The sequence below is a fragment of the Lissotriton helveticus genome, chromosome 1_1, assembly GCF_964261635.1.
Source record: "Lissotriton helveticus chromosome 1_1, aLisHel1.1, whole genome shotgun sequence".
Classification (NCBI taxonomy): domain Eukaryota; kingdom Metazoa; phylum Chordata; class Amphibia; order Caudata; family Salamandridae; genus Lissotriton; species Lissotriton helveticus.
In genome coordinates, this window is record NC_136057.1 from 139,214,508 (window position 1) to 139,241,432 (window position 26,925).

At 52.7% G+C, this 26,925-nt stretch overlaps 1 protein-coding gene across 1 annotated transcript in view; it reads left to right on the forward strand.

Moving 5' to 3' along the window:
* The first annotated feature begins 14,565 nt into the window (after window positions 1-14,565).
* Window positions 14,566-26,925, forward strand: part of RHOD (ras homolog family member D) — a 194,230-nt gene continuing 181,870 nt past the window's right edge. Inside the window, exon 1 of the mRNA XM_078657337.1 lies at window positions 14,566-16,010. Coding sequence (XP_078513463.1) covers window positions 15,873-16,010 — 138 coding nt within the window. The 5' untranslated portion in view covers window positions 14,566-15,872. The remainder of the gene's footprint in view (window positions 16,011-26,925) is intronic.

The following is a 26,925-nucleotide window of genomic DNA, read 5'->3' on the forward strand; positions in this document are numbered from 1 at the left end:
GCGGCCATCCTCAAACGAAAAAACAGCGTTTTAGGGTTCTCTCCGGGAAGGCCTCTTTCTTTCCGGAATTTCACGCGATAGGCTTCGGGGTCCAAGCCTAGATGGTCGAGAATGACTTCCTTCACCACCGTATACGGAGTGTTGCCTAGGGCATTCGCCGCTTGGTAGGCAGATTGGGATTCCCCAGTGAGGAGGGGGGCAATAAAGAACGGCAACTTGTCCTCGGGCCATCCTAATGCCCTGGCGGCTCGCTCGAAGTTCAAAAGGAAAGCATCCGGGTCTTCCCTGGGAAGATACTTCTGCAGGGAAATACCAGTAGGATGCGGGGTGTGAGTGCGCGCGCCCCCTGTAAACAGTGGAGGGGGGGTTGGCACGCCCTTTAACCCTTCTATCTGGGCCGTTAACGAAGTCTTGAACAGCTCCCTGTCGGCTTGAGCGGCGGACAACTGGCGTTCCACTGCCCACTCCAGTTTCTGTTGTCCCTTGATGATATGCTCGATTAGGGTATCCATCTTGTTACCACAGATGGGGGATGTAACCGATCCCACTTCTGACACCACGTGTCCCAGGTCAGGGGAACCCTCTAAGCTAGCGTCGAGAATTGATGTACTATCCAGGGGGGCAGAAGGAACGATGGAGCCAGAGTCTTTAATCAATGCTTTTAAGGAGGGTTTTATTTTTATATAACAGCGTCTCTGTCTACTAGTTATCTGCTCCCGTGCAAACGCTGCGGGGTCAAAGGGCGGCTTCCGCGGTGGCTCCAGGTTGCTTCACCGGATCCACGGGACGGGCTTCTTCTCCTCTTCTCTGGTCGCTCCTGGGGTGCCCAAAAACAAAGCAGAAACGGGAGTCAGGCATCCATATTCTTACAAACAGTTTTTAGGGCCGGGGGTGAGGGACACAACTTGTGAAGGTGCTCTTCGGTACACGCAGTGCGGGAGTGCTCGTGTAGGGAAGGGATTTGGAGGGGACTATGGTACAAGGGTCTGTACAACTATACAGGCGGAGGCGGAGGTACATGCTGAGCCACCCAACCCGCTACACGGCCCGTATCTGTTGCAGCCACGCCCCTCCCTTGGGTGCGTGGCAGGGCGACTCGTGGGTCCGTTGGCCTCCGGGCTTCGTCTCGGCTTCTCCGCTCCGATCCTCCCGTCTTCGTTCTTCTTCACTGGCCTCTTCTCCGATCTCGACTCTCGATCCTCCTCGATCCTCCAGGGATACGCCGTCCGTCTTCCTTGGGGCCGGTCTCCCTTTTCCTGTTTCCGTCCGGCTGTGGGGCGGGGCTTCGTTAGCCCATGCTGCAGAATTAAAGGGACCTCCGTCCGCCGTCTCACTCGGCCAACCGGAGTCTTGCTCTTCCATCCATGTGGGGCCAGGCAGCTGTTGGGAACCAAAGGCAGGGAGTGAAAGGGGGGTGGCGTCCCACCAATTGCATAGTGTTTCAGTGTCCGACGGAGGGACCCCGTCACAGCCATGAAAGCACAACATGCGTTGGATAAAGAAGTGACTAGTATAATGTGCATAGATGTACAAGATGAGTACATAGATTATCCTAAAAGAGCGTATGTCTTTAGCTAACGCTAAAAGGGTTGTCTGTTGTAATCTAACAGTGATTAGGTTGAGCGTTAGCAAAAGACATCTTAGTTCTAGCCGTTATCTTGACATTTAACGGGCCCCATCTTGTATTCATGGCAGCCATTTTGTCTGCTACACGCTACCTCGCGTCGACCATGTGCGTTGTCCTATCTTTCTGCTCATGGCCTTTGAATCTGCCCGGCAACAGGCTATTATTAGCGTTCACTTGTTTTGCCGCTGACCGTTAGGGTCCACATCTGTTAGTGACTAGCCCTAGATTGGAATGTGTTAGCCGAGACCCTAAGACTGTTAGCTCCTCCCACTGATCGATCGTGCTTCTCAATATTGCCTTATATGGACATAAAATGTGCTTTTGTGCTTTGTACCGCCTTCTTTTGAGCCACTGTGGGGGTATAAATAAACCATGCGTCTTTAGCCCTTTGTGCAACTTCTTGCAATGCCTAAGGGTACTGTTTGAATTGTAGCACCACCTCATGAGGTGTAATAAATGTTATGTTTTGTATTTTCCAGTTTCTGTGCCAATTTCTTCCAATTGGGTCTGAGGACTTCGTGCAGAGAAGGGCGAACCCCTTGCACTAGCGGGTCTGGCTGAGGCCTGCACGACACCACAAGGTGGCGCTGTCTGGCTAATTTAGAGATGACTTCAACAGCAGTTAATTATTAATTCAATATACATTAAAATGACTATTACCCGCTGCCCAAGACACTCTTATAGCTTTGGGGGCCTGAAATAGCCAGAACTGTCACACTTGTGGGAGTGTGATGGTGTGTAGTTGTGTTGTTACTATCATTGGCAGCATGGCGGCGCAATGTGTGGTGCAAGCTGCAGAGGCTTCCTGACGTGAGCCCTGGCAATTATGTTTCTTACAAAGTAAGCACTGAAACAGTCAATTGGTCGGCTTCACTGAGTGGCCTCCAGATGTGGTCTGGACTCTCTCAGTTTGAGAGGGGTTGCTGGCCAGCAGGTCCTGTGTGATAGCGCCTTGGGCACTGGGGCCCCCATGTGGCAGTGCACCGGATCCTCAAGTGCTAAGAGCTGAGAAAGCTTGGTAGAAGCGGTCTCTATTGGCCAGCAAAATTGAGGGTCTCTGACATCCCGGTCTCAGCAACATCCCCACACTGGAGCTGGTAGGTCCTTGCTGCACCCCTAGGAAAGGAAGGTCTCTGACTTTCAGGTCATAGCAACAGTCTGTGAGAAAGGCCCTCTTTTTGCATAGTTTGCACCCACGTTTTGCTTAATTGCTGATGTGTTTTGTCTGAGTGTGCCATGTTCTCCTGCTTACAGGTACCTTGGGCCTATGTTCTTTCCCTAAAACTACATGGAAGCCTAAACCCAATTGGCATCTCTGGTCACAGGTCTGCCCCGGTAAATGGAACCACAGGTACCCAGGGCACTGTGACCAGAAAAGGCTTCTAAGGGCTGCAGCACTTATTGTGCCACCCTTAGAGGCCCTTTATACCCTGTACCTTTATACACACACACTACCTTTGCAGGTTGCATGTTTTGGTGCAGAACAATGTGAAGATTTGACATGGCATATATCTCTGTGTCCTTCCTACCTTGAATGGGTTGACCACTCAACCTCAATGCACTGTTGCTATATGTGAGTTATTCACAGTTGTTTTATCTGTTCAGACATGTTTTTTTAAACCATATTTTTTAACCAAAACATTTACCGTTTCTCATTTTTTGACATAAACATAGGTTTTGCTTTCTTGAACAAAAAACATTTTTGTTTTTAATTTGATTAAAGTCATCAACTCAATATATCTTTGACATTTCATTTGCATACACATTTCATGAAAATGAAACAAGATGTGACAAGCTGGATGTAGCCCGATGCATTTCGAGTCTAGAAAGACTCTTCCTCAGGGGCCTGAAAACTCCAAACTGACAATGATATGCTCTACCCCAATTATGAGTTGTTTGTCCACTTCAGTCTAACAGCCACTCCTTCAACTCGGCAAACTTCCCAAACTCCTTATGTACACCACTCCGGTATGTACTTCTTTTCCAAAAGAAGTACATACCGGAGTGGTGTACATAAGGAGTTTGGGAAGTTTGCCGAGTTGAAGGAGTGGCTGTTAGACTGAAGTGGACAAACAACTCATAATTGGGGTAGAGCATATCATTGTCAGTTTGGAGTTTTCAGGCCCCTGAGGAAGAGTCTTTCTAGACTCGAAATGCATCGGGCTACATCCAGCTTGTCACATCTTGTTTCATTTTCATGAAATGTGTATGCAAATGAAATGTCAAAGATATATTGAGTTGATGACTTTAATCAAATTAAAAACAAAAATGTTTTTTGTTCAAGAAAGCAAAACCTATGTTTATGTCAAAAAATGAGAAACGGTAAATGTTTTGGTTAAATGTTTTGGTTAAAAAATATGGTTTAGGGGGAGGAGCTACGCTAGCAATCAAGATGGCCGCGTAAGCTCCCGGCTCCGCCGACCTTCGCCAGAGGCTAATGAATCCTGACTCCCATCCTGATTTCCCACCGGACTCCCATGCAGCTGAAGTGTGCCTGATTCTAAAGGTGCAATCCCGTAATTTCTAGCTGCTCGGATGACGAAGATACGTCGTGCGCCATTCTTGGCCTAACTCAGAGTTGCAGCCGGGGCCTCGAGTTATAACCCGGCCGGGTTGGAGTTGAACAACATCGGCCGCGGGACGTGGGTGGTTCCGGTCTCCCGAAGTGGCAGCTTTCTTTTCCGTTTTGGATGGTGACCTGGTGGCAGCTTTCTCCTGCAACTACGGCGGCTTTCCATATCAACTGCTTTGACCGGGGATCCGCTGCCCGGACGCCCCGTTGAGCTCCCGGGGTTGATGGGCTTGGTTCCTCGTTGGCGGCGACGGCACCGCGATCGTGCTTTGGTAGCACCCACAGTTGTCATCTACATTGCTTATGCCTGGTGCCCCGGAGAAGTCGGCCTCCAGGGTTCGGATACCCGCCCGGTCGCTCACTGAGGGGCGATGGAACGGGCCGAAACTACACCGTCGCTGCGCAATGTAATGGGCGCCATTGGGGAGCTCCACGAACGAGTCACCGCCACCTTCCAAAGGATGGTCTTAACGGTTGACCACATCTGCCGGAGACCGGATTCCGACCCTTTGTTGGTCGTGAGCCGAGATGCCTTACCCGCGGAGCAAGCTCCGATTGTTACCGAGGACCCTGTGCGGACGTCGAACTTGGGAATTTTTTGCGACCCTAAGATGGCGGCGAGCGAGCCCGAAAGTACTGGTTGTGTGTTCTGCCCTCTGTCGATACCGCCCGAGATGGATGTGACTATTTCTGTACTTCAGTGTGTCTTCTCCACAGACTATCGGATTTATACCTCGCCTCTTTCAGAGACTACTCAAAAACGCTTTGCTGACTTATCGTTGGTGGGCAGTGGACCTGTTTTGACTTTTGAACTTTGTCAGCGTTTATCCTGGTATCACCCCTTCTGTGGCGACTTTGAGCCGTTTCTCTCTTTGGATGTTCTTGTCGTGATGGCGGTTCGAATGGTCAGGGCTCGCATGAAGAATCGTAGCGGCCTGGTCGTACTTGATGGGGTCTGCGTAATGGATCGTCAGGGCCAGGGCTGACTTTGCATTGTTTTCTTTTGGCTTTGCCGGGTTGTGTCTGTGGGAGCGTGGGCCAGATGGGATTCTGATTGTCTGGGTATTGTGTAACTGCTATGTTTGATACGGGATGTGATGCCTCTGGGGTGCCGGGTGCCGGGCGGGATGGTCCTTTCTCTGTTTGTGGCTCCCCTATTGAATTCTTATTGCTCTGCTATAACTTGCTTATCGCTGCGGTAGGGGATGTCTGCTTCTGGTGGGGGGATGGGAATCTGGGAGCCCGTATCGTTTTGTACCATATCTCCTCCTCCAACTTTTCCCTTCCTTGGGGTGTAGTTTAGTGGGCGACAGGCACGCTGCTAGTGGGGTTAGGTCATAGCCATCGGCAGGGGTGTGGGGTGGGGGGTTGTGGGGGGGGGGTTATTTTTCCTTTCTTTTTTTTCTATGACCTTTCTATTCCCTTTTCCTTTCTTCACAAGAAATGTGGCATACTCTCCTGATCTTTTGTCCATCATATATGGGTGTCGCATGTCCAATTCGTATATCCTGTATTCCTGGTGGGCGGGTGCTGTTGCGATGTACTGTGGTCCTTTGCATCTTATTGTTTTGCTTCAGCTTTAAGCTGGTGCTGATCTTTTTTCGATGCCTATGATTGTCGTGTATTTCTTCCACTCATTTGCCTGTCCCCAGCTGGACTGTATTTCACCAAGTGACACCTGATATGTATATTTTCTTTCTTGTGTTATAATCAATAAAAATATATAAAAAATATATATATATATGGTTTAAAAAAACATGTCTGAACAGATAAAACAACTGTGAATAACTCACATATAGCAACAGTGCATTGAGGTTGAGTGGTCAACCCATTCAAGGTAGGAAGGTTATCGTCAAGGCACGGAGTGTGGACAGACGTGCCACCTCAGTAGCACGCTTGTAAACAAACTAAGATGATCAATTGAGTGGTATTTAGATGAGTAAATAAGTGGTGTGCTTCTCCACAAATAATCATATATCTCTGTGTGCCATGCCTACAATCCACTGCCCTGTCATAGGCCAGTCACCCCTCTAGCTGGGTGCACTATACCAGTGGTGAGGGTACAGGTGCATGAGCCCTGTACCCCTACAGTGTCTAAGTCTGTCCTTAGACATTGTAGGTGCAGTGCTGCCATTAAGAGTATATGGTGCGGGGAGGTTGTCATTACGAACTCAACAGCATCATGATGGCTACACTGAAAACTGAGAAGTTTGGTATCAAACGTCTCAGCTCATTAAACCCAAACTGATGCCAGTGTGGGATTTAATGACAAATGCACACAGAGGGCATCTTAGAGATGCCCCCTGAAAACTAACCTACCACTAGTGTTCTGGCTGAGTGGCCGTTTTCAGTTACCACCACCAGACAAGTTTCTGGACCCCTGGGTCGAGAGCCTGCTGCTCTCGGGGGCCTGAAACAATGAACATCCTGGGACGAGGTGCCAAGCCTCCTCCCCCAGGATCGGCAGGGTTCATGAAAGGGAAGCTTCAAAGGCTTGCTGCCTTTGTGAGCTTCCCCAGACCACGTGGTGCTCCCAACAACTGGTCCCCACTGGTTCTGACCCCCACTTTGGGTGGGAGAACTGGCTGGAAAACCAAGTGAGGAAGAAGGTGTGACCATCTCTGCCAACTCCACCCCTCAGGTGGGGGAGGCAAGGTGAAGCACAACTCTCAGTCCCCGTCATCCTGCAGACGGGGGACCCAGCCAACCAGGGAAAGGGTTTTGCCCCCTCCTACTATAGGGTAGCATAATAGGGGGTGTACCCACCCCAAGGAAGGGACCAAACCTTTTACCTACCTGTAACACCCCTAAATCTAGTATTTAGGGGCACCCTTGAACCTTGCTTCCTCAGACAAGAACCTGCAACAAGAAAAGAAGATGCAGGACCGAAACCGATGCCGAAGTTAACAAGAGGAAGATGCCTACTGACGTGGCCCCAGCCCTACTGGCCTGTCTCCACCCTGAACCTGCTCCTGCAAAATCCTGGTGTGTCCTGCAGCTAGCAACCTCGAAAACCCCGGAGGACCTGCCTACCTTCAACCACAAAGACTGTGTCTCCCATGAACACTGGATTTGTTCAGCAACAACCTCTGGCCCCGGCCAGAAACCGCAGATCCACACCACTCATCACCCGCCGTCGACGGCCCGAGCTCAAGTGGACAAACACCACAAGGAGCTCTCCCCCGCAATCCTGACCCAAAATCTGGTGACCCCTGACCTGCCTCAAGCCTCCAGCTGATGCCTACAGCCTAAATCTGGAAGGTCCCCCCAACCGCGACCTGGAGCTGGGAAAAAGATCCGACCCTAAAAGTCACCCCTGCACCCGTCGCCCCATGGCCATGGGTGGCCCAACCGATGGTGCCTAACCAACCCCAGCATCCCACTTTACCTCTCTCAGTGGTGGTCCCACCCAGAAGACCTACTTCCCTGAGCCTGCAGTGCCTTTGTAAACCGGAGGTTCCCCATTGCAAACAACAGGGTGCCCAACGTCAAAACACCACCCTGCACCCGGTCGCCCTAGTGCCGCTGAGGGTGCACCTTTGGTGCTACTTTTTTTCCCCATTTGCCCTGAGCTGATGTCCCGGAGCTTTGCTCCCACAACCCAGTGGCCTGCTCGTCCGCAGCTGCCAACCTGAGGCCCCCTATCCCCCATTGGATAACATTGGCCCTCAGCACTCTGCACCCGGCCGCCCTAGTGTTGCTGAGGGTGTAACAAGAGTGCATACCTGACCCTGGGGGACCCCTGAGTCTACCCCCAGAACCTCAACTGCCACTACCAAATACTTGCCTTAAAACAGATAACATTATTTTCCTCCAAAGGATAGCATTGACTGTTTTTGTTGGAAAAGTTTCTAAGTGTGGAGTTTGAAAACCTAAAGAAATTCTTTAAAATTGCACTTACTAACAAAAACGATTTTACTTACCTGTTTACAGTAAATGTCCCAGTGTAGTATCCAGGTATACTACACTGTGTAAGAAAAGTAATCTCAAAAGTAACTTACCTGTAATTTTACCAAAAACCCTATACAAAGTATACGTACTGTATTCTGAAAAGCATTGCATTATCAGTAGGCTTACTGTAATCAAACCAAAGTACATTTACAATTGCTATTCAAACTGTTTACAAACTGCATTATTACTGTAAAGTACTTATTGCTTACCTTTCCCAGGCTTGCTTGGTTCTAGAAAAAAAAATAACTAAAAGAATATTTTTATACAAAAGCAATTGGTCTGAGTTCAGTCTTTGAGTGTGTGAATTCATTTGCTGACTGAGTGTGTGCAACAAATGCTTAACACTGTCCTCTGATACTGCCTTACTGCTCGACCCACACTACCACAAAGAGAGTGAGGTGCTCTCTAATTTTACTTCTGCCTACCTCTGGGGACACTTGGACTCTATACACACTGTACCTCACTTTGGTATTGTATATACAGAGCCAGCTTCCTACACAGACCCACATAGGAGCTGGTAGGTCCTTGCTGCACCCCTAGGACAGGTGACTCTTCCGCAGGTGCTGCCTCTTCTGACTGGTGAGTAGAAAGGTAGAACATTTTTATTATGCTTGATTAATTAAAACTGTTGCATATATTAAAACATAATTTGAAAAGTATCCTGTTCATATACAGTTCAAAAGCACTATTAAAAGACCGCATTTTTAGCATTAGTTGCAATTTAAAAGGAGAGGAAAAAGTCATTGGACACAATTGTTAAACCTTTTTCCATTGTACCTTATAAAATTGATCCAGGTAACAATAACATTACAAGTCTCCACCAGGATAAAAGCTCAATAAGACGACTGTAATGAAGAGGCACTGATGGAAGGCCCACCTTTTTTTGCCACAGTTTACTCTTTTAAGGAGAAGGAGAGTCTTTAAGGCATAGGCTGAGTTGGTAAGTCTTCTACCACTTATTCTTTAAGTAAGTTAATCCATCTAATGGAACTTCTGTTGTTAGTTGTTCCATGGGCAACGTGGATGAATTTTTCAGTCTCTTAGTTGTTATGTCAAAAAACTTTATAAGTCGACAATTTAGCTGCACTCTCTCTGGATTGAAGCACGGCAGTGCCGCTTGTCTGCATGCACAGGCCTATCACAACTAGAGCAGGGGTGGGAATGCACTTGCTGATTTTCAGCCAGTATTTGCAGCCTCACACAGGCCTTTGCATCTGTGTACATATTGTCACGATTCCCACCAGAAACCAGGACAGAGAGACTGGGGCATGCTGTTGCTGGGGTCCAGCTCATAGCTCTCCTCGGCCCTCTCTTCTGGGTGCCCTACAGACACCCAGTCTGTGCTGCACCTCGCTCCTCCTGGACAGACACTCCTCCTCAGGGTTGGCAGGCTCCTTCCCTCTCGAAGCAGGCAGGCAGACTCCGAGGCAGCTCAGGACAGGTACAGAGCTGCTTCAGCAGGCGATCCAGACTTCAGGCGATGCTCCCTCCTCTGGGAGACTGGCTGTCAGGCAGAGACAGGCCCTGGCTGCAGAGCTGTCCTCTGAGTCCTCTGTGGAGCTCTCCCTTCCTGGGCCCTAGAGGGCTTGGCACTGAAGCAACAAGGAGGGTACAGGGCCCCACTTCAACACACCAAAACCAGACAGGTGTGTATCCACTGTCTGAGTCTGTAGAACCAGTTTAGGTTGGATCCCACACACGTCCATTACCCTGGATCACACACACACACCATGCATATATCACACAGGTTACACACAACAACATGCTTAACACACACCTGAGATGTTAGTGCTAGGAGCAGGGTAAGCGCTTAGAAGCGGAGCATAACATGAGTGGGCCAGTAGTCCTCCACTCCGTTCACACCGATAAGAAGGTCTGGTCTAATTCTCGAATCATGGTTCGCTGCCACCACGGCTCTATATGCTACAGCCCTGGCAGCAGTCCACTGTCGCTCAATAAGAGCCTGGTCGGTGTGCCCCTCCCAGGACAAGTGCAGGGCCTGGCCGGGGTCAGTCCTGGGCCTCTGCACACATGATAGATTAACATGATGGCAGGGCCAAAAACTGAAAGTCATAATACAAGGTGCATGCAGTCAGGCACTCAGGACAAGGGGACACACCTGGACAGGGGACACCCACGTCTGAACACTTCTATAGAAGTCACAAAACAGCTGATGTGCCTCAGTCTCTTGAATCATTCATAAAACCATCAGGGCAGAAGGGAGGCTTTTCACTCATTCTAAATCACTCAGTGCTGTGATATTATCTAATCTGCTAAAGTAAAACAGTCCAAAGTACACTTTCTTTTAGTTTAAACATTTGTACCTCAGTCTTAATGAAATGTCAGTCAGCAGCACTGGAAGCTGAAGGGGAATTCCAGGCTGAGCCTAAACCTGTGGCCTTTAGCCTCTGCAACTCAGATCTTCCAGATGGGATGGTGCAGGGGCACCTGGCCATCACTGCATCACTACTACTGCCCTGTTGGCACTGGTAGAGTACCAGGAGACAATTGGGAATCAGAGGTCAGCGCCAGGGCCATTGAATAAAGACACATTTAAGACTTCCGCTGCCAACAGTCACCTTAAAAAGTTACATCAGATCCAGGTTAATCTGAAGGATTCCTGCTCAGACCTCTGTTCATTCACTCTTGGGAACAAAGAACAATTTAAGTCTGCCAGCTGTGATAAAAAGCACCCCTGGAAAGAGGAACTGGAACTGGTGGCGTTGCTGCCTATAAACTCTCCGGCCACAGTCGGCTACAGTGCGCTGCTTTTGGCACGATCGACCGTGGTAGGAGGTAGAATTGTGAACTGTTCTTGACGTCAGCTGTCAAACTCTGAAATCTAGTTTTTAATACTTGAATAAGCCCAGGGGAGGGTGCGCAGGGTAGGTCCGGAGCTCCAAGGACCTCACTCTGCCAACCAAGATCAGGCTTTTTAACCCCAACGTAAAATCATGTCTTCTGTATGGAGCAGAAACGTGGAGGACAACAGGGACCACCACCAACAAAGTCCAGACCTTCATCAGCGCCTGCCAGAGGGAAATCCTCCAAATCCACAGCCAAACACCATCAGCAACAACGACCTGCGGCAGCAGACTTTCAACTCCCTGCTCATGAAGAAATCATGAAAAGATGCCGGGGCTAGAGAGGTAACACCCGCCTCAAGCACCCTTCAAACACCACCAGGTATGCCCTGACTTGGAACCCTCAGGGGAAAAGGAAAAGAGGAGGGCAAAGAAACATCTGGCGTCAAGGCTTTGAGGCAAGGAGGTGGGTTACACCTGGGAACCAAAACTGGCCCTGGCAAAGTGCTTGGCCGGCTCCCCAGGGGTTGGGGGTGCGGCTGAGCTGTTTGCCAGGGCCGGTTTCGGACGATTTTGTTACAGGGGTCGGTATTGCAGCTATGCTGCAAAATCGGCCCTTTAAAAAAGCGGCCCCCACATTGGCGGCCCACCGGGGAAATGCCCGGTGCCCGCTACGGCCAGTCCAGCCCTGACCTGGAGTCAGATTGAAAGAAAAGTCCAGCCCAGAGGCTTCATTTGTTACAATTTGGCTCAGGCTGCACTGGAGAGGGTTGGTTGATGGCCTCTACCCCAGGAGGGGCAGTAGGCATCAGTAAGTAAGAATATGCCCAGTTGCACAGGAATGTTGGACCAATGCTGCTGTGTATTATGCAAACTAAGGAGCATAAACCTATGTTGTCTTTGTGCTGGTCATTTATTTTATCCGTGCGTGACCTCTTCAGATGTGTCTGTAAAACTGAGTTTTTGTCTTGAATTTTGACCCTTTGTCCTGAATTTTTTCAGTAGCCGTCCAGAATGTTTATACGTGCCATGTGGTCACCCTGAGGGCCTCTCTTGGCCTCTAGGCGCTTTTGTTGTCCTTCTCTTCACAGGCCCCATGGGGTGAGGTTAGATAAGATCACATTTTCTCATGCGCCTCGAAGTATCCGGTTCTACCTGCTGAGGACACGAGGCGCTCCTGCGACCTCTGCTGGTGAAGGGGGCGGAGTTGTTTTTGTTCTATACACGTGTGACGTGTACTCTGCCTTTCAGGACCGTGACCTCTTTCTCCATCCTATCCTCCTCCTGCCCCTGGGTGGGGGTTAGTAAACTACAGCATGCGGCCGAACTGAGGGAAAGAAGGGAAGAAAGAAAGAAAGAAAGAAAGAAAGAAAGAAAGAAAGAAAGAAAGAAAGAAAGAAAGAAAGAAAGAAAACGAATTACATTGCGTATGCTGCATCACCATTTGGCGTTGCAGCGTGCACAATGTAATGTTTTTTATTTATTTATGGATGTACTTATCTCGGTTATTTTGCATGCCGTAGTTTACTACCCCCCACCCTGCCCTTCCCCCACCCCGCCTCACCACCTCGCAGCACTCCCTCCACTACTGCGCTCACTCTCTCATCTCTCCCCATTTCAACTAGGGTGACCAACCGTCGTAAATTTCACGGACCGTCCGTCATTTTAGTATGATGTCCACAAGGCGTCCGTAATTTGGGGTCCACAAATTACGGACGCCTTACAGACATTATACTAAAATCGAAATGGGAAATTTCAGCAAGGAATGCTGTTTCCCATGCGAGAGGCCCCAGTTTATAAGATTTCACTCGGGGCCTCTCGCATTTATCTTTTAAACTGAAGAGGCTGCCTGCAGCGGCCCCTCCCTGACCTCCCTCGTGCAGACTGCGGTGTGTCCCGTTGTCATTCTGAGACTGCAGCTGATTAGCATTTGTAGAATGACAATGGGCCCACTTGTAGTGACAGCACATGGTGTGCCTTCTCCTGCATGGGACTGTCTAGGAGGGCAAAGCATTCTGCTTTTGTCTTGGCACCATGCTGGAGAAAATAACAATAAAATAACAAACAGCGTTTTCACGCCACATTTAAAAGACAGATTTCAACATACAAATAAAAAAAATACTATGTAATGTTTATTGTTACTAGTACAAATCTTGATTGCAGAAAGGGCCCGATGTTGCTTTGCAAAGCTGCGCACATATTGAAAAACGTGAAGTGCACGATTGTCACAACCTTATATAAACTTATTCTGACTTGTATTTATTTTGGTTGTCTATTTACTTACTTATATATTGTTGTGCCACCTCCTCTGATATGTCTGTAAAACTTATGTTTTGTCCCAAATTTTTGTCCTGAATTTTGACCTTCTGTCCTGAATTTTTGTCCTGAATTTTTCCACTGACCGTCCTGAATTTGCACAAATGCCAGTTGGTCTCTCTAATTTCAACCCTCCTGCATTCCCTACTTACCCTCGACCTCTTTCCTCCTCTCCTCCACCCTCGTCTCTGCTTCTCTACTGTCGCCTCCTCTTCCATTCAATTCTCATCTCCCTCCATGAGCCCTCTTCCCCCAGAGCACTCTCCCGGCTTCACCCTCTCTCCTCCTTTTATTCTTTTAGTGCGTCCCAATGGCTGCATTTAACACCCTATCAGCCCCCTTTCCTGCCTGCTTTCACCCCGCCTTACCCCCCTCCCCGCTATCACAGACACCGACTATGTCCACGTCCCAGCAAACAGCCTGGCACCTAAGGAAACTTGAACCAAGCACCTAAGGACACTTGAGGGGGGCACCCTGCAAAGGTCATGGAGCCCCCCCAACGCTCCGGAACTAGTCAGGAGCCCTCAGGCCTCCCACCCCTGCACCTGCCGGTGGCCCCCCTGGAGCTCAGGCCCCTGCACAGTGGGTGCTATGGTTATGCCACTGGAGCTTGGCTGTGGACGGTTCAGGGGTGATGGAGGGAGGGGGGAGGTTAGATGTTACGGGGTCTCCAACCAGTAGCTCGTGAGCCACTGTAGCCCTCAAAGCTCCCTCCTAGTCTCTCACCTGTCTGCAGCCCGGCTTATTAAATTAGGAATCTTTTACTTGGCTCAATTAATATACATATTACAAAATTGAAATTGTAAAACACTAATATTAGTAGCTCCCAATGCGTTTCCTTGAACATAAGTAGCTGTCAGTACAGACAAGGTTGGAGGCCCCAATTTGTAGTCAGCCGGGGACTGACCTGTGAGAAAGGTGCCCTCTACTGCGTCATTATACTCACCAACAGGAGCGCGGGCGGGAAATGCCTTCCGCCCAGGGCGCACTCTGAGTAAGGGGCGGCCCTGCCCACAGCAGTCTAAAGGGACACTGTCCTGCTTGCACCAGGGCCCCTGCCACCTCCACTTATGCCCTCCCTTCGCTGGCCCTCTCCCTCATTTCTCCTCACTGCCCCCCCCCCCTTATGTCTCTCAGTCTCACTGTCCCTCTCTCCAGCACTCTGTCCTCTCTCCAGTTTCTCCCTCCTCAATCCCTCCTCCCTCCACGCCGCTGTCCCTCCCTCTCCCTGGCGTCCCCTCCCTGCCTGAGTCACTCCAGCTCCCGTGAGTCATCAGCCCGCTCCCCTCCCCCTCTCGCTCCTGGTGCACCTGCCCGCCCCGCCCACTCCACCCCCCTCTCCCCCTCCCCTGCAGGCGGACAGAGCTCCATTCACATCTGTCCTGAGCGCGGAGTCCCTGCAGCCTGTCCCTCGGCGCCTTCCTTACCGCCTCTGTGCCAGCCTGCTCCTCTGTGCGCCCCCCTGCACCCCTCTGTGCCAGCCTATCCACTCTGTGCCACCCTGCTCCCCCTGCACCCCTCTGCACCACCCTACCCCCTCTGCGCCAGCTTGCTCCTCTGTGCTCCCCCTGCAGCCCTCTGTACCACCCTGCACCCCTCTGTGCCACCTCACCTTCAGTGTCAACGGTGCCATCTCGGGCTGCCCTGTCCCTCCCTGTGTCCAGTCTGTCCTTCCTTGTGCCCACACTGTCCACTGTGCCCGTCCTTCCACCCTCTGCGCGCCCGGCCACCCACCCGCCGTAGCCTTCCTCCCTGTGCCCTCACCCTCTTCCTCCCCTCTGCCAGCTTGTCCACAGAGGCTCGCCCCTTGTGCCTTCCCCGCAGGGTGACTGCCAGCCCCGGGCTGTGCTGGGCAGGATGACCCAGGGGTCCCTCCTGAGAACAGACGACTCCGCGCCTGGGAGAGGACGGGGGGCATCAGCGTCCACTGAGAGCCTGTCCACTGGAGGACGCGTCCACTGAGAGCCTGTCCACTGGAGGACGCGTCCACTGAGAGCCTGTCCACCGGAGGACGCGTCCACTGAGAGCCTGTCCACCGGAGGACGCATCCACTGAGAGCCTGTCCACCGGAGGACGCGTCCACTGAGAGCCTGTCCACTGGAGGACGCGTCCACTGAGAGCCTGTCCACTGGAGGACGCGTCCACTGAGAGCCTGTCCACCGGAGGACGCGTCCACTGAGAGCCTGTCCACAGGAGCCTGTCCACCGGAGGACGCGTCCACTGAGAGCCTGTCCACCGGAGGACGCGTCCACTGAGAGCCTGTCCACCGGAGGACGCGTCCACTGAGAGCCTGTCCACTGGAGGACGCGTCCACTGAGAGCCTGTCCACTGGAGGACGCGTCCACTGAGAGCCTGTCCACTGGAGGACGCGTCCACTGAGAGCCTGTCCACTAGGAGGAGACGCGGCGGGACTCTATGCCCTCTGAGAGCCTGTCCACTGGGAGAGGACAAGTAGAGGAAGGCGCGCCCGCTGAGCTCGTGTCCACCGGTTCAGGGCAGGGGGCAGTGCCAGCTGGACAGGCCTGCTGACCCCTCTCCCCGACCCCCACCACCGCTGCTCGCTCCAGGGGGCAGGCAGGAGGGTCTCCCTGGCAGAGGCGCCATGGGGGAGGGCGCCAATGGCACCGCAGGGGGCCGCGGGGGCGAGGCCTCCACCAGCGTCAAGGCCGTCATCGTGGGGGACGGAGGCTGCGGGAAGACCTCCCTGCTGATGGTCTTCGCCAAGGGGGACTTCCCCGAGGTAAGGGGGCGCTGACCGAAGGGAGGGAGGGGGCGGGGTGCCATACAGGAGGGCGCACCGGGGTGTCTCTGTGCCACAGAGGGCGCACCGGGGTGCCTCTGTGCCACAGGAGGGCGCACCGGGGTGCCTCTGTGCCACAGGAGGGCGCACCGGGGTGTCTCTGTGCCACCGCATGGCACAGCCAGCCAGGGTGGGTGGGGGGTGTAACACACGAGGAGCTTGTATAGCACAGAAGTTACAACATGAATTGTATAAAAGAGCACAGCAGGGTGGCTGGTACCACAGAGGGCTCAGCAGGGGGCGTCCCGGGGTAAGAGGGTATTCATGGCTCCTCCTCTTGCTCTCTTGATTCTGAGGGCATCAAGTAGGGGGAGCCCTTTGATCTCAGTGCTCTGGGGCTGTGTGTGGGTAATGAGGTGCTGGAGAGCGCGTGCCTGCGGAACACTTTAACCCGAGGGCAGGGCACCGGGATTCGAATTCGATTCGTCTTTTGATGGACAGACAGAGCCCTTCTCGGCACACCTAGTAATGCTGGCGCTGCTGCCTTCTGATTCACCTGCAGCTTTTTTATGACATGTGCTGGGCTTTGCAGCTACAGGGAGTTCCCATAATCCACATAAAGCCCAGGCCCCGATTCTCCAAAGGGAGCGATTGAAGCGTCTCCTAAGGGGTCATAGTGGCCCGACACCTTTATCGCCTTAGCCCCAGGGTCAGATCCTTGCCCAAGGTGACACCGAGGCTCTTAACTTCAAGTTTAGGAACAGGGAGCCCCCAAACAAGGGGTCATAGAGTTGGTCCCACACCGAGGGGCTGTTTCCTACCACTACCACCTCCTCCCTTTTGTCCCCGTTCAGCTTTGGCGGCTTGCCTGTTCCATGCATGTCACATGTTGCCTGTTTCCTGCATGTCACATGTTGCATGTGACATGTTGCCTGTTTCCTGCATGTCACATGTTGCATGTCACATGTTGCCTGTTTCCTGCATGTCACATGTTGCATGTGACATGTTGCCTGTTTCCTGCATGTCACATGTTGCATGTCACATGTTGCCTGTTTCCTGCATGTCACATGTTGCATGTGCCATGTTGCCTGTTTCCTGCATGTCGCATGTTGCATGTGACATGTTGCCTGTTTCCTGCATGTCGCATGTTGCATGTCACATGTTGCCTGTTTCCTGCATGTCACATGTTGCATGTGACATGTTGCCTGTTTCCTGCATGTCGCATGTTGCATGTCACATGTTGCCTGTTTCCTGCATGTCACATGTTGCATGTGCCATGTTGCCTGTTTCCTGCATGTCGCATGTTGCATGTGACATGTTGCCTGTTTCGTGCATGTGACATGTTGCCTGTTCCCTCCATGTCACATGTTGCCTGCTCCGTGCATGTCACATGTTGCCTGTTCCGTGCATGTCACATGTTGCCTGTTCCGTGCATGTCACATGTTGCCTGTTCCGTGCATGTCACATGTTGCCTGTTTCCTGCATGTCACATGTTGCCTGTTTCCTGCATGTCACATGTTGCCTGTTCCGTGCATGTGATTGGCTTCTTGGAGGTGAAATTCGTATCAGGTGACAACAAGACGACAAGCTGCGTGTCGTCTGCATAGGATACCGTTTGTGAAGCCATAGGAGCAGATAATGTCAGATGAGAACGCACTTATGTATTGAAGAGTTATCTTACATGTGATAATGCTGTAAAGCGCCCTGATACCCTCGGGTCTAGCTAGCGCTATATAAAACTCTTAAATAAATACATAAATAAGAACCCGGCAGAGTTTCGGACAGAAAAGGCCCTTCGCTCACCTGAAAGCTTCTGTTTGTTGGAAATGACGTTATCCATGTTAATGCTGTCCCTGAGGCCACTGTTGCCTTCAGCCTGTCACTCAGGACTGAGTGTGAGACAGTATCAAACTCTGCGCTCAAATCGAGCAGAATGAGCGCAGCTGAACCCTCCAAGGTCTAAAGCCATTTTTATGTCCTCTGCGGCCAGCAGAAGAGCTGTCTCCGTACGGCATCCTTGGCGAAAGACCATTTGTGTATGATGCAGTAGAATTGTGGGTTTTCAGAATATTTGAGACAAAGCCATTCAAGAGTTTGGTGGAACCGGCACTCTCCGGATTGTATTGTATTATAATTACATTTATATAGCGATTACTGCCACTGACGAGGCGTCACAGCACTTTTTCAGCGAATAGCACGATACTCTGGAACCCTTAAGGATTAGCGGTGAATTACTATAGTGAAATATGAAAGTGATTTAAGTGGTGGATAGGTTAGTCAATTATTTGGATTCAGAAGGATAGGAGAAGGATAGAAGGGGGGAAAATTGTATTAATATAGCACTTGTTGTCCCTGATGGGGTGTTGAAGCACTATTTTTTGGCTGAGTAGCATGCTACTCCAGAAACCCATAAAAGGATTAGTGTTGAATTAGTATTGTGAAATATGAAAGTAATTTGAGTAGTGGAGATATTATTAACTTATTTGGATCGAGATGGGTAGCAGCGGGATAGAAGAGGAAAAAGATCAGGCCCGGACTGGCCGTAGCGGGCACCGGGCAAACCCCCGGTGCGCCGCACGGGTGGGGGCCGGTTTTGGTCCCTGGAGGCCGTTTTTGTTACAGGGCCGTTTTTGCAGCATAGCTGCAAAATCGGCCCTATAACAAAATCGTCCAAAAACCGTCCCTGGCAAAGAGCTTGGCGGCACCCTCAACCCCCAGAGGGGGGGCGGGGGCCGGCCAAGCACTTTGCCAGAGCCGGTTTTGGTTCCCAGTCCGGCCCTGGAAAAGATGTTTGCATTTACATAGCGTTTTGTTACCCCTGATGGGGTTCTGAAGTGCTTTTTTGGCGAATAGCACACAACACTGGAACCAATAAGGATTAGTGTTGAATTAGTATAGTGAAATATGAAAGTAATTTGAGTGGTGGATATGTTACTCAGTTATTTGGATTAAGAAGGATTGGGGAGGGATAGAAAAGGGAAAAAGGTTTGCATTTATATAGTGCTTGCTACCCCTGAAGGGGTGTTGAAGCGCTTTATTGGCGAGTAGCACGCAACTCCGAAACCCATAAAGGATTAGTGTTGAAAATAAATTAGTATAGTGAAATGAAATAATTTGAGTGGTGGATATGTTTTTCAGTTATTTGGATAGAGAAGGGTAGTGGAGGGATAGAAGAGGGAAAAGGGTTTGCATTTATATAGTGCTTGCTACCTTTGATGAGGTGTTGAAGCGCTTTTTCAGTGAGTTGCACACTTCTCTGGAACTCATAAAGGATAAGCGGTGAATTAGTATAGTGAAATATGACATTAGAGAAGTGAACATGTTAGTCTGTTATTTTGATTGAAAAGGATAGTGGAGGGATAGAAGAGTGAAGGATTTAGATTTTTTTATTTTTTGAGTTCATAGCAGTACGAAGAGGCTTTGGGATTAATAAAAAGGGAATGTGGAGGGGAAGAGGCAGAGGGAAGAGTTTAGAAAAGCTTGTTTTAGGGGATCAGTATAGTAAAAGAGGTGTCAGATGATGCAAGGAGGGGTAGAGTAGGGGAGTCTAGAACGGGTTATTTTGGGGATCATAGTAGTGGTATGGGGTTTGGGATAAATGAGAGAGTGGATGTTAAGAATATATTGATAGAGGTGTAGGGTGAGAAATAGGGTAGTGCATTGGAAAGAGGAGTAGAACGAAGTTTGAGATGAGTCAAAGTTGGGGTAGAAGATATATTGAGCGAAGTATAGGCTGAGAAATAGGATAGTGCATTGGATATGCTGATTGGAAGAAAGTGATAAATATATAGATCCATAGGTACATAGAAAGTATACAGATGCATAAAAGAGGTAAGTATATGTAGATTAAAGATATTGATAGAGGTACAGGAAGAGAAGTAGGGTAGTGCATTGGATATGCTTTTTTAGAAGCAACGTAATAAATATATAGATCCTAGTACATGGAAGGTTAAATGCATTAAGGAAGTAAAAAGATGCATTAGATAAACTCTTTTTTTCAAGTGTTATTGTACTTTAAAAATGTATTTGTATTTATTTTTTACCAACATAATCATTCTACACGTTTATACAAAGCAATACACACAGATAGGTACATATCTATAGTAAAAATAAATGCTTATATACAGAGGGATACGCTGTATATTTCTGTTTGCGTACGGTGCTTACGTGGGGAAGAGCCAAATCTTGAGTATTTTTCTGAAGATAAGGTGGTTGTTGGTGGACCTTATGTTGGGGGGTGAAGAGTTCCATAGTTTGGCTGCTTGAACAGAGAAGGATGAGCCACCAATGGTTTTTTAATTGTATGGTGGGATTTTGAGGCGAGATGCCACTTTAGAGTGGAGGTTCCTTTGTTAAATGTGTTTGGTGATTTTATTCCTGATGAAGAGCGGTCCTATTCCATGTCCGAATACCGAGGGAGAGATCCCCGAGGGGGGCCGTCTCCGGCGATCGTACAGACAAGTACCCTCCCTCCCCACAAACAGGCACCACACCAAGTCGAGTTCAAGGCTTTATATAAGGTTCTTAAGGCAAGGATATCAGCGATACAGGATAACTTGGACCCGGGGGTCCTCTCACTTCTAGTCTCTGTAGGGAAAGGGGGTAGCGGGACAGTCTTAGTACCGGATCGGTACAGGTGGTGGTAAAAGGCGAGCTCACAATCCTCGAGCTGGAGGGTCTGTGGATCGGGCCGCGGCAGCGCCAGCAGGCCAAGGTGATAGTCTCATAAAGCAGAGGGCCACGGCAGCGCCAGCAGGCCAAGTCGATGGTTTCACGAGGCAGAGGGCCGCGGCAGCGCCAGCAGGCCAAGATGGTTTCACGAGGCAGAGGGCCGCGGCAGCGCCAGCAGGCCAAGACGATGGTTTCACGAGGCAGAGGGCCGCGGCAGCGCCAGCAGGCCAAGTCACGGATGAGTTCTTCTCGGGTCTCTCGACTCCAGGATACAACTGCCTTCCTGGTCTGGTCCTGCCCCAGTTATAGGTCTGGTCCCCTTTGATGTCCGGACCCTCGCGCCTGGGGGCCGGGAGGTCCGGGATGAGGGAGTCCAGACACCCAGCAGGGGGGTGGAGCCAGCGCCCAGGCGGCCTGGGGTGATCGACACCTGGCGGAGGAGAGCCGTTGACGATTCCTTCTCCCATTGACTCGCCAAGTGGTCACTCTGCCTCCTGGGGGGAGGTTGGTGCCTCGATGTCGGGCCCGGCCGGGCCCAGGGTGAGGGTCGAGTTGAGGCCACGCGGCCTCGTGCTGCAGTGCCCCAAGATGGCGGCCGGGTCGATGTCGTGGGGTAGATGGTGGCCCGGGCCAGCTGGGTCCGGAGCTGGTGTCTTGTAGTGGAGGGATTGCAGGGTACTTCGGGTGGTCGTTGGTGGACTCTGGCTGGGGATGCAGGGAGAGCCAGGGTCCTGGTCCCATTGCGGGGAGGGGGTACAGCTCGAACATGCGGCCTGTCCAACATGCGTCCCCCCCAGCTGAAGGCGGGGAGAGTCAGCCATCTTCCTGGGGACTCTCCTCGCTGAGGCGGAAAAAGCGTGACAGGCCGTCGGCGTTGGCGTGGTCCTGGCCTGGACGATGTTCCACCGTGAAGTCCATCCCCTGCAGGGAGATGGACCAGCGCAACAGCTTCGGGTTCTCCCCCCGCATTTGCATCAGCCATTGCAGGGGTCGGTGGTCTGTTTGCACCCGGAAGTGGGTGCCGAAGAGGTATGGCCGGAGCTTCTTGAGTGCCCAGACTACGGCGAAGGCCTCCCTCTCAATGGTGCTCCAGCGCTGTTCTCGGGGCAAGAGGCGTCTGCTGATGAAGACCACCGGATGGTCGACCCCTTCGGCGTTGAGTTGGGAGAGGACGGCCCCCACACCATGATCGGAGGCGTCCGTCTGCACAATGAATTCCCGGCTGTAGTCGGGAGCCTGGAGCACGGGGGCCGTGCACATGGCGGTCTTTAGCTTCTCGAAGGCTGATTGGCAGCCCGGGGTCCAGTTGACGGTTTTGGGGCTCTTCTTGGAGGTGAGCTCTGTGAGGGGCCCCACGATGCTGCCATAGTCCTTCACGAACCGCCGGTAGTATCCGGTGAGCCCCAGGAAGGCCCGGACCTCCGTTTGGCTCGTAGGGGGTTGCCAGGCCTGGATGGCAGCAATCTTGAGTTGGAGAGGGGCCACCAGCCCGCTTCCCACTTGGTGTCCCAGGTAGGTCACGGACCCTTGGCCAACTTGGCACTTGCTGGCCTTGATGGTGAGCCCGGCTTGTTGGAGGGCGAGTAGAACCTCCCGCAGGTGGCGGAGGTGGTCGGTCCACTGGTGGCTGTACACAGCAATGTCGTCCAGGTAGGCGGCGCTGAAGTCTTCCAGGCCCGCCAGTACCTGGTTTACCAGCCGTTGGAACGTTGCCGGGGCGTTTTTCATGCCGAAGGGCATGACTTTAAAGTGGTAGTGCCCGTCTGGGGTAGAGAAGGCGGATCGTTCTTGGGCCCTAGGGGTGAGGCCGATCTGCCAGTAGCCCGCTGTTAAGTCGAAGATGCTCAGGTAGCGGGCGGCCCCCATCCGGTCAATTAGCTCGTCTGCCCGGGGGATGGGATGAGCGTCGGTCCGGGTAACTGCATTCAGCCCTCGATAGTCCACGCAGAACCGGAGCTCAGGGGCAACGCCCGGGGCAGCTGCCTTGGGAACCAGGACGACTGGGCTCGCCCAGGGACTGTCTGAGGGTTCGATCACTCCTAGGGTCAGCATCTTGGACACCTCGGTCTGGATGCAGGCTCGTACCCGGTCTGGTACGCGGTATGCTCGGTGTCGAATAGGAGGGCTGTCCCCGGTGTCCACATCGTGGAGGCACCAGGGGGTGACTCCGGGGGTGAGGGAGAACAGGGAGGCGAACTGCCTCAGGAGCGTTTGGCAGTCTTGGCGTTGCTCCGGGGACAGGGCCTCGGAGAGCTGGACCCCTTCCACTGAGCCATCCTGCTCGAAGGCCCTCAGTAAGTCCGGAAGGGGTTCGGAGTCTTCTTCTGTCCCAGTATCGGTAGCCATTAGGAGGCTGAGTTCGGATCGCACAAAATGGGGTTTGAGCCTGTTGGCATGGAGGACCCGTAGGGGGTTCCGGGCAGTCTCCATGTCGATTAAATAGGTGACGGGCCCCTTGCGTTCGATTACCTTGAAGGGCCCGGACCATCTGTCTTGGAGGGCACAGGGCTCAACCGGGGACATCACCCAGACCTGTTGTCCAGGTTCGAACTCAATGGAGGACGTGTGCTGATCGTACCACCTCTTCATGTCCTCCTGACTGGCCTCGAGGTTGGCTTTGGCGGTGTCTCGGAACCGCCGGGTCTGGTTGCGGAGAGCCAGGAGATACCGGTAGATGTCCGGGGGAGTTTTCTGGGGAGGCTGCTCCCAACCTTCCTTGACTAGGCTGAGGGGGCCCCGGACGGGGTGTCCGTACAGTAGTTCAAAGGGGCTGAAGCCGAGGGACTTCTGCGGGACCTCCCGATAGGCAAACAGGAGGCATGGCAGCAGTACGTCCCACTGGCGTCGAAGGGGTTCTTCTAGACCCATAATCATCCCCTTGAGGGTGCGGTTGAATCTCTCGACCAGTCCGTTTCCTTGCGGGTGATAGGGGGTCGTGAATTTGTAGGTGACCCCGCATTGCTGCCAGAGGGACTTCATATATCTGGAGATAAAGTTCGTGCCCCTGTCACTGACGACCTCCCGGGGGAACCCCACCCGGGAGAAGATCCCCATCAGGGCCCGGCCCACCACGGGGGCCGTCACAGTCGGAAGAGGGATGGCCTCGGGATAGCGGGTGGCGTGGTCTACCAGGACCAGGATGAACCGGTGTCCTTGGGCTGTTCGAGGGTCGAGGGGCCCCACAATGTCTATTCCCACTCGTTCAAACGGGGTGGTGACGACAGGAAAGGGTTGTAATGGTGCTTTGATTTTTCGGCCACTTTTTCCGCTGGCCTGGCAGGTGGGGCAGGCCTTGCAGTGGTTGGTGACATCCTTCCGCATGTGGGGCCAGAAAAAATGGGTCACCAGGCGGTCGTAGGTTTTATCCTGCCCCAGGTGTCCGGCAAGGGGGACATCGTGGGCTAAGTTCAGGAGGAAGTCTCGGAAGCGAAGGGGCACCACCAGCACCCGACTGGCCCCTAGTTCTGCAATTTTCTGCTCGCTGTAGAGCAGGTCTTGGTCCCAGTAGATCCAGTGGGCCCCCGAGGTATCCCCGGTGCTCTGGGCCAGGGCTTGCTGCCGGAGTCCTTCGAGAGAAGGACAGGTTTGTTGCTCGGCCCGGAATTGTTCCTGCGTGGGGCCTCCCTCCTGCCGCCATTGTGCCAGGTCAGGGACGTCCCGAAGCTGGTCGGGTCCTTCTTCGGTTTGTGTCAAGGGAATGGCTTCTGGGGCGGCCTCCTCTGGGATGAGCGCGGGAGGAGGTTCTGGCCACTCGGGCTCTTCTGGGCTGGGGACCGCGCGGGCGGTCATGGACCGGGTCGTGACGCAGACCCATTCGGGGAGGCCAAGCATCCCCAGGTGCTCCCTCCGTTCGACAGCTGCCCAGGGAGAGCTTTCAAGGTCGTTTCCTAGGAGGCAGTCCACGGGGGCATCATCGCGGACAGTTACTTTTAACATCCCTGTTACTCCTCCCCACTCGAAGGGGACGCAGGCCATGTGGCATAGGCTTTCGGAGTTGTCGGCTGATCGAACAGGGCAAAGAATGTTCGGCAAGATTTGGTCTGGAGTGACGAGGTGGCGTCGGACCGCCGTTACACTGGCCCCGGTGTCGCGGAGGGCTTCCGCCCGGCGGCCATTGATGTTGACCCATTGACCGTACTTCTGTGTGTTGGCGGGAAGGGGGGCCCGCGGAATCATGTCTCTCTCCCCTAAGCAGACCAGTGCCATGGCGGCGGGTGCCCATTCAGAGGGATCGGTCTCGTACTCCTCTTGGTCTTCCGGGATTATTTCTTCCCCTAGGGCCGCCGCTGCAACTTGGCGGGGAGTAGTGTTCGGATTCTTTGGGCAGTTGGGATCACTGGCGTAGTGGCCGGGTCGCTGGCACCTGTGGCACGTAATGTTGGCCCGGAAACCGGCCCGGACGGCAGGGCTTCCCCGGCCAACCGGGGTCGAGGGGTTTCTGGGGGGTGACGAGGGGCCGGGGTCTCTCCCCCGACCCTGACTTCCTCCTCCCCCTCGGGGGCGATACGATCTGGATACTTCGCTGGGTGCGCTCCGGCCAACTCGGGTGCTTTCCCACCGGTCGGCTTCGGCGGCGAGTTGTCGAGGGTCGGTTAGCTTGCTGTCCAGGAGGTGTTGCCGGAGCTCCACGAAGCAGTTGTTCGACAGGTGTTCCCATACGATAAGGTCAAAGAGTTGGTCGTAGGTGGTTACTTTGTTGCCCTTGATCCACCCCTCGAAGGCTCGGCTAAAAAAGTTCACGTACTCCACACAAGTTGTACCCGGAATCCGTTTGCAGTCGCGGAACCGTTGGCGGTACATCTCAGGCGTGAGCCCGTATCGAGTGAGGAGGGCGGCCTTCATGTGGTCGTAGGAGGTCATCAGCTGGTCCGGGAGTTGCAGCAGGGCGTCCCGCCCTTCGTTGACAAACCTCCCCCATAATCCGGCTCCCCAATCGCTTCGGGGAATCCGGTGGGAGGTCATTGCCACCTCATAGGCTTTAAACCACTGCTGGATATCATCGTTCTTGTGGTATTCCCGGATGACATCTTTGGGGATGTGAACCTTGGGTTCGGTCGAGGCAGACGGGGTCGGTCGTTCGGGGAGCCCGAGGTCTTTATTCTGTTTCTGAATCTCCAGTGCTTTGAGATTGCGCTCATGTTCGTATTCTAGTCTCTTTTCCTCTAGCTCCCTCTGTCTTTGCTTGTCTTCCCGCTCTTCCCTGAGTCGTAAGTGTTCCAGGGTTATTTTTTGTTCTGCCAGCTTGAGTTCCCCATCCAAGCGAAGTCGGGCAAGTTCTAATTCGTGGAGTCTGGTTTTTTCTCTTTCTCGGATCTCTTCCAGGGAGAGATCCGTTCTTTCTTTAGTTGGTGCGGGGCTCGTTTCGGTTGTTTGTGTTCGGGGTACGGCCGTACCCGTTTCTGCCCAAGCTTCTAGGGCTCGTTTGAAGTCTTCCTTTGTGCTAAGACCTGTGGTTGGAAGTCCAAGTTCTATGCAATATTGCTTCAGTTCCCGGTGGTTGTAGTCTTCCAATTTTTCCATCTGAAATTTTTCCGTTGTTCCGCTCTCTATTGACATGGTTGTTGTGTGTGGTGGGGCGAGTGACTTTCTGTACGATTATGCGTAGGTTCGGATCCCGTCGCTGGCCACCAATGTTAGACGGGGACCCTGAGGGTCGGCCGGATACCGAGGGAGAGATCCCCGAGGGGGGCCGTCTCCGGCGATCGTACAGACAAGTACCCTCCCTCCCCACAAACAGGCACCACACCAAGTCGAGTTCAAGGCTTTATATAAGGTTCTTAAGGCAAGGATATCAGCGATACAGGATAACTTGGACCCGGGGGTCCTCTCACTTCTAGTCTCTGTAGGGAAAGGGGGTAGCGGGACAGTCTTAGTACCGGATCGGTACAGGTGGTGGTAAAAGGCGAGCTCACAATCCTCGAGCTGGAGGGTCTGTGGATCGGGCCGCGGCAGCGCCAGCAGGCCAAGGTGATAGTCTCATAAAGCAGAGGGCCGCGGCAGCGCCAGCAGGCCAAGTCGATGGTTTCACGAGGCAGAGGGCCGCGGCAGCGCCAGCAGGCCAAGATGGTTTCACGAGGCAGAGGGCCGCGGCAGCGCCAGCAGGCCAAGACGATGGTTTCACGAGGCAGAGGGCCGCGGCAGCGCCAGCAGGCCAAGTCACGGATGAGTTCTTCTCGGGTCTCTCGACTCCAGGATACAACTGCCTTCCTGGTCTGGTCCTGCCCCAGTTATAGGTCTGGTCCCC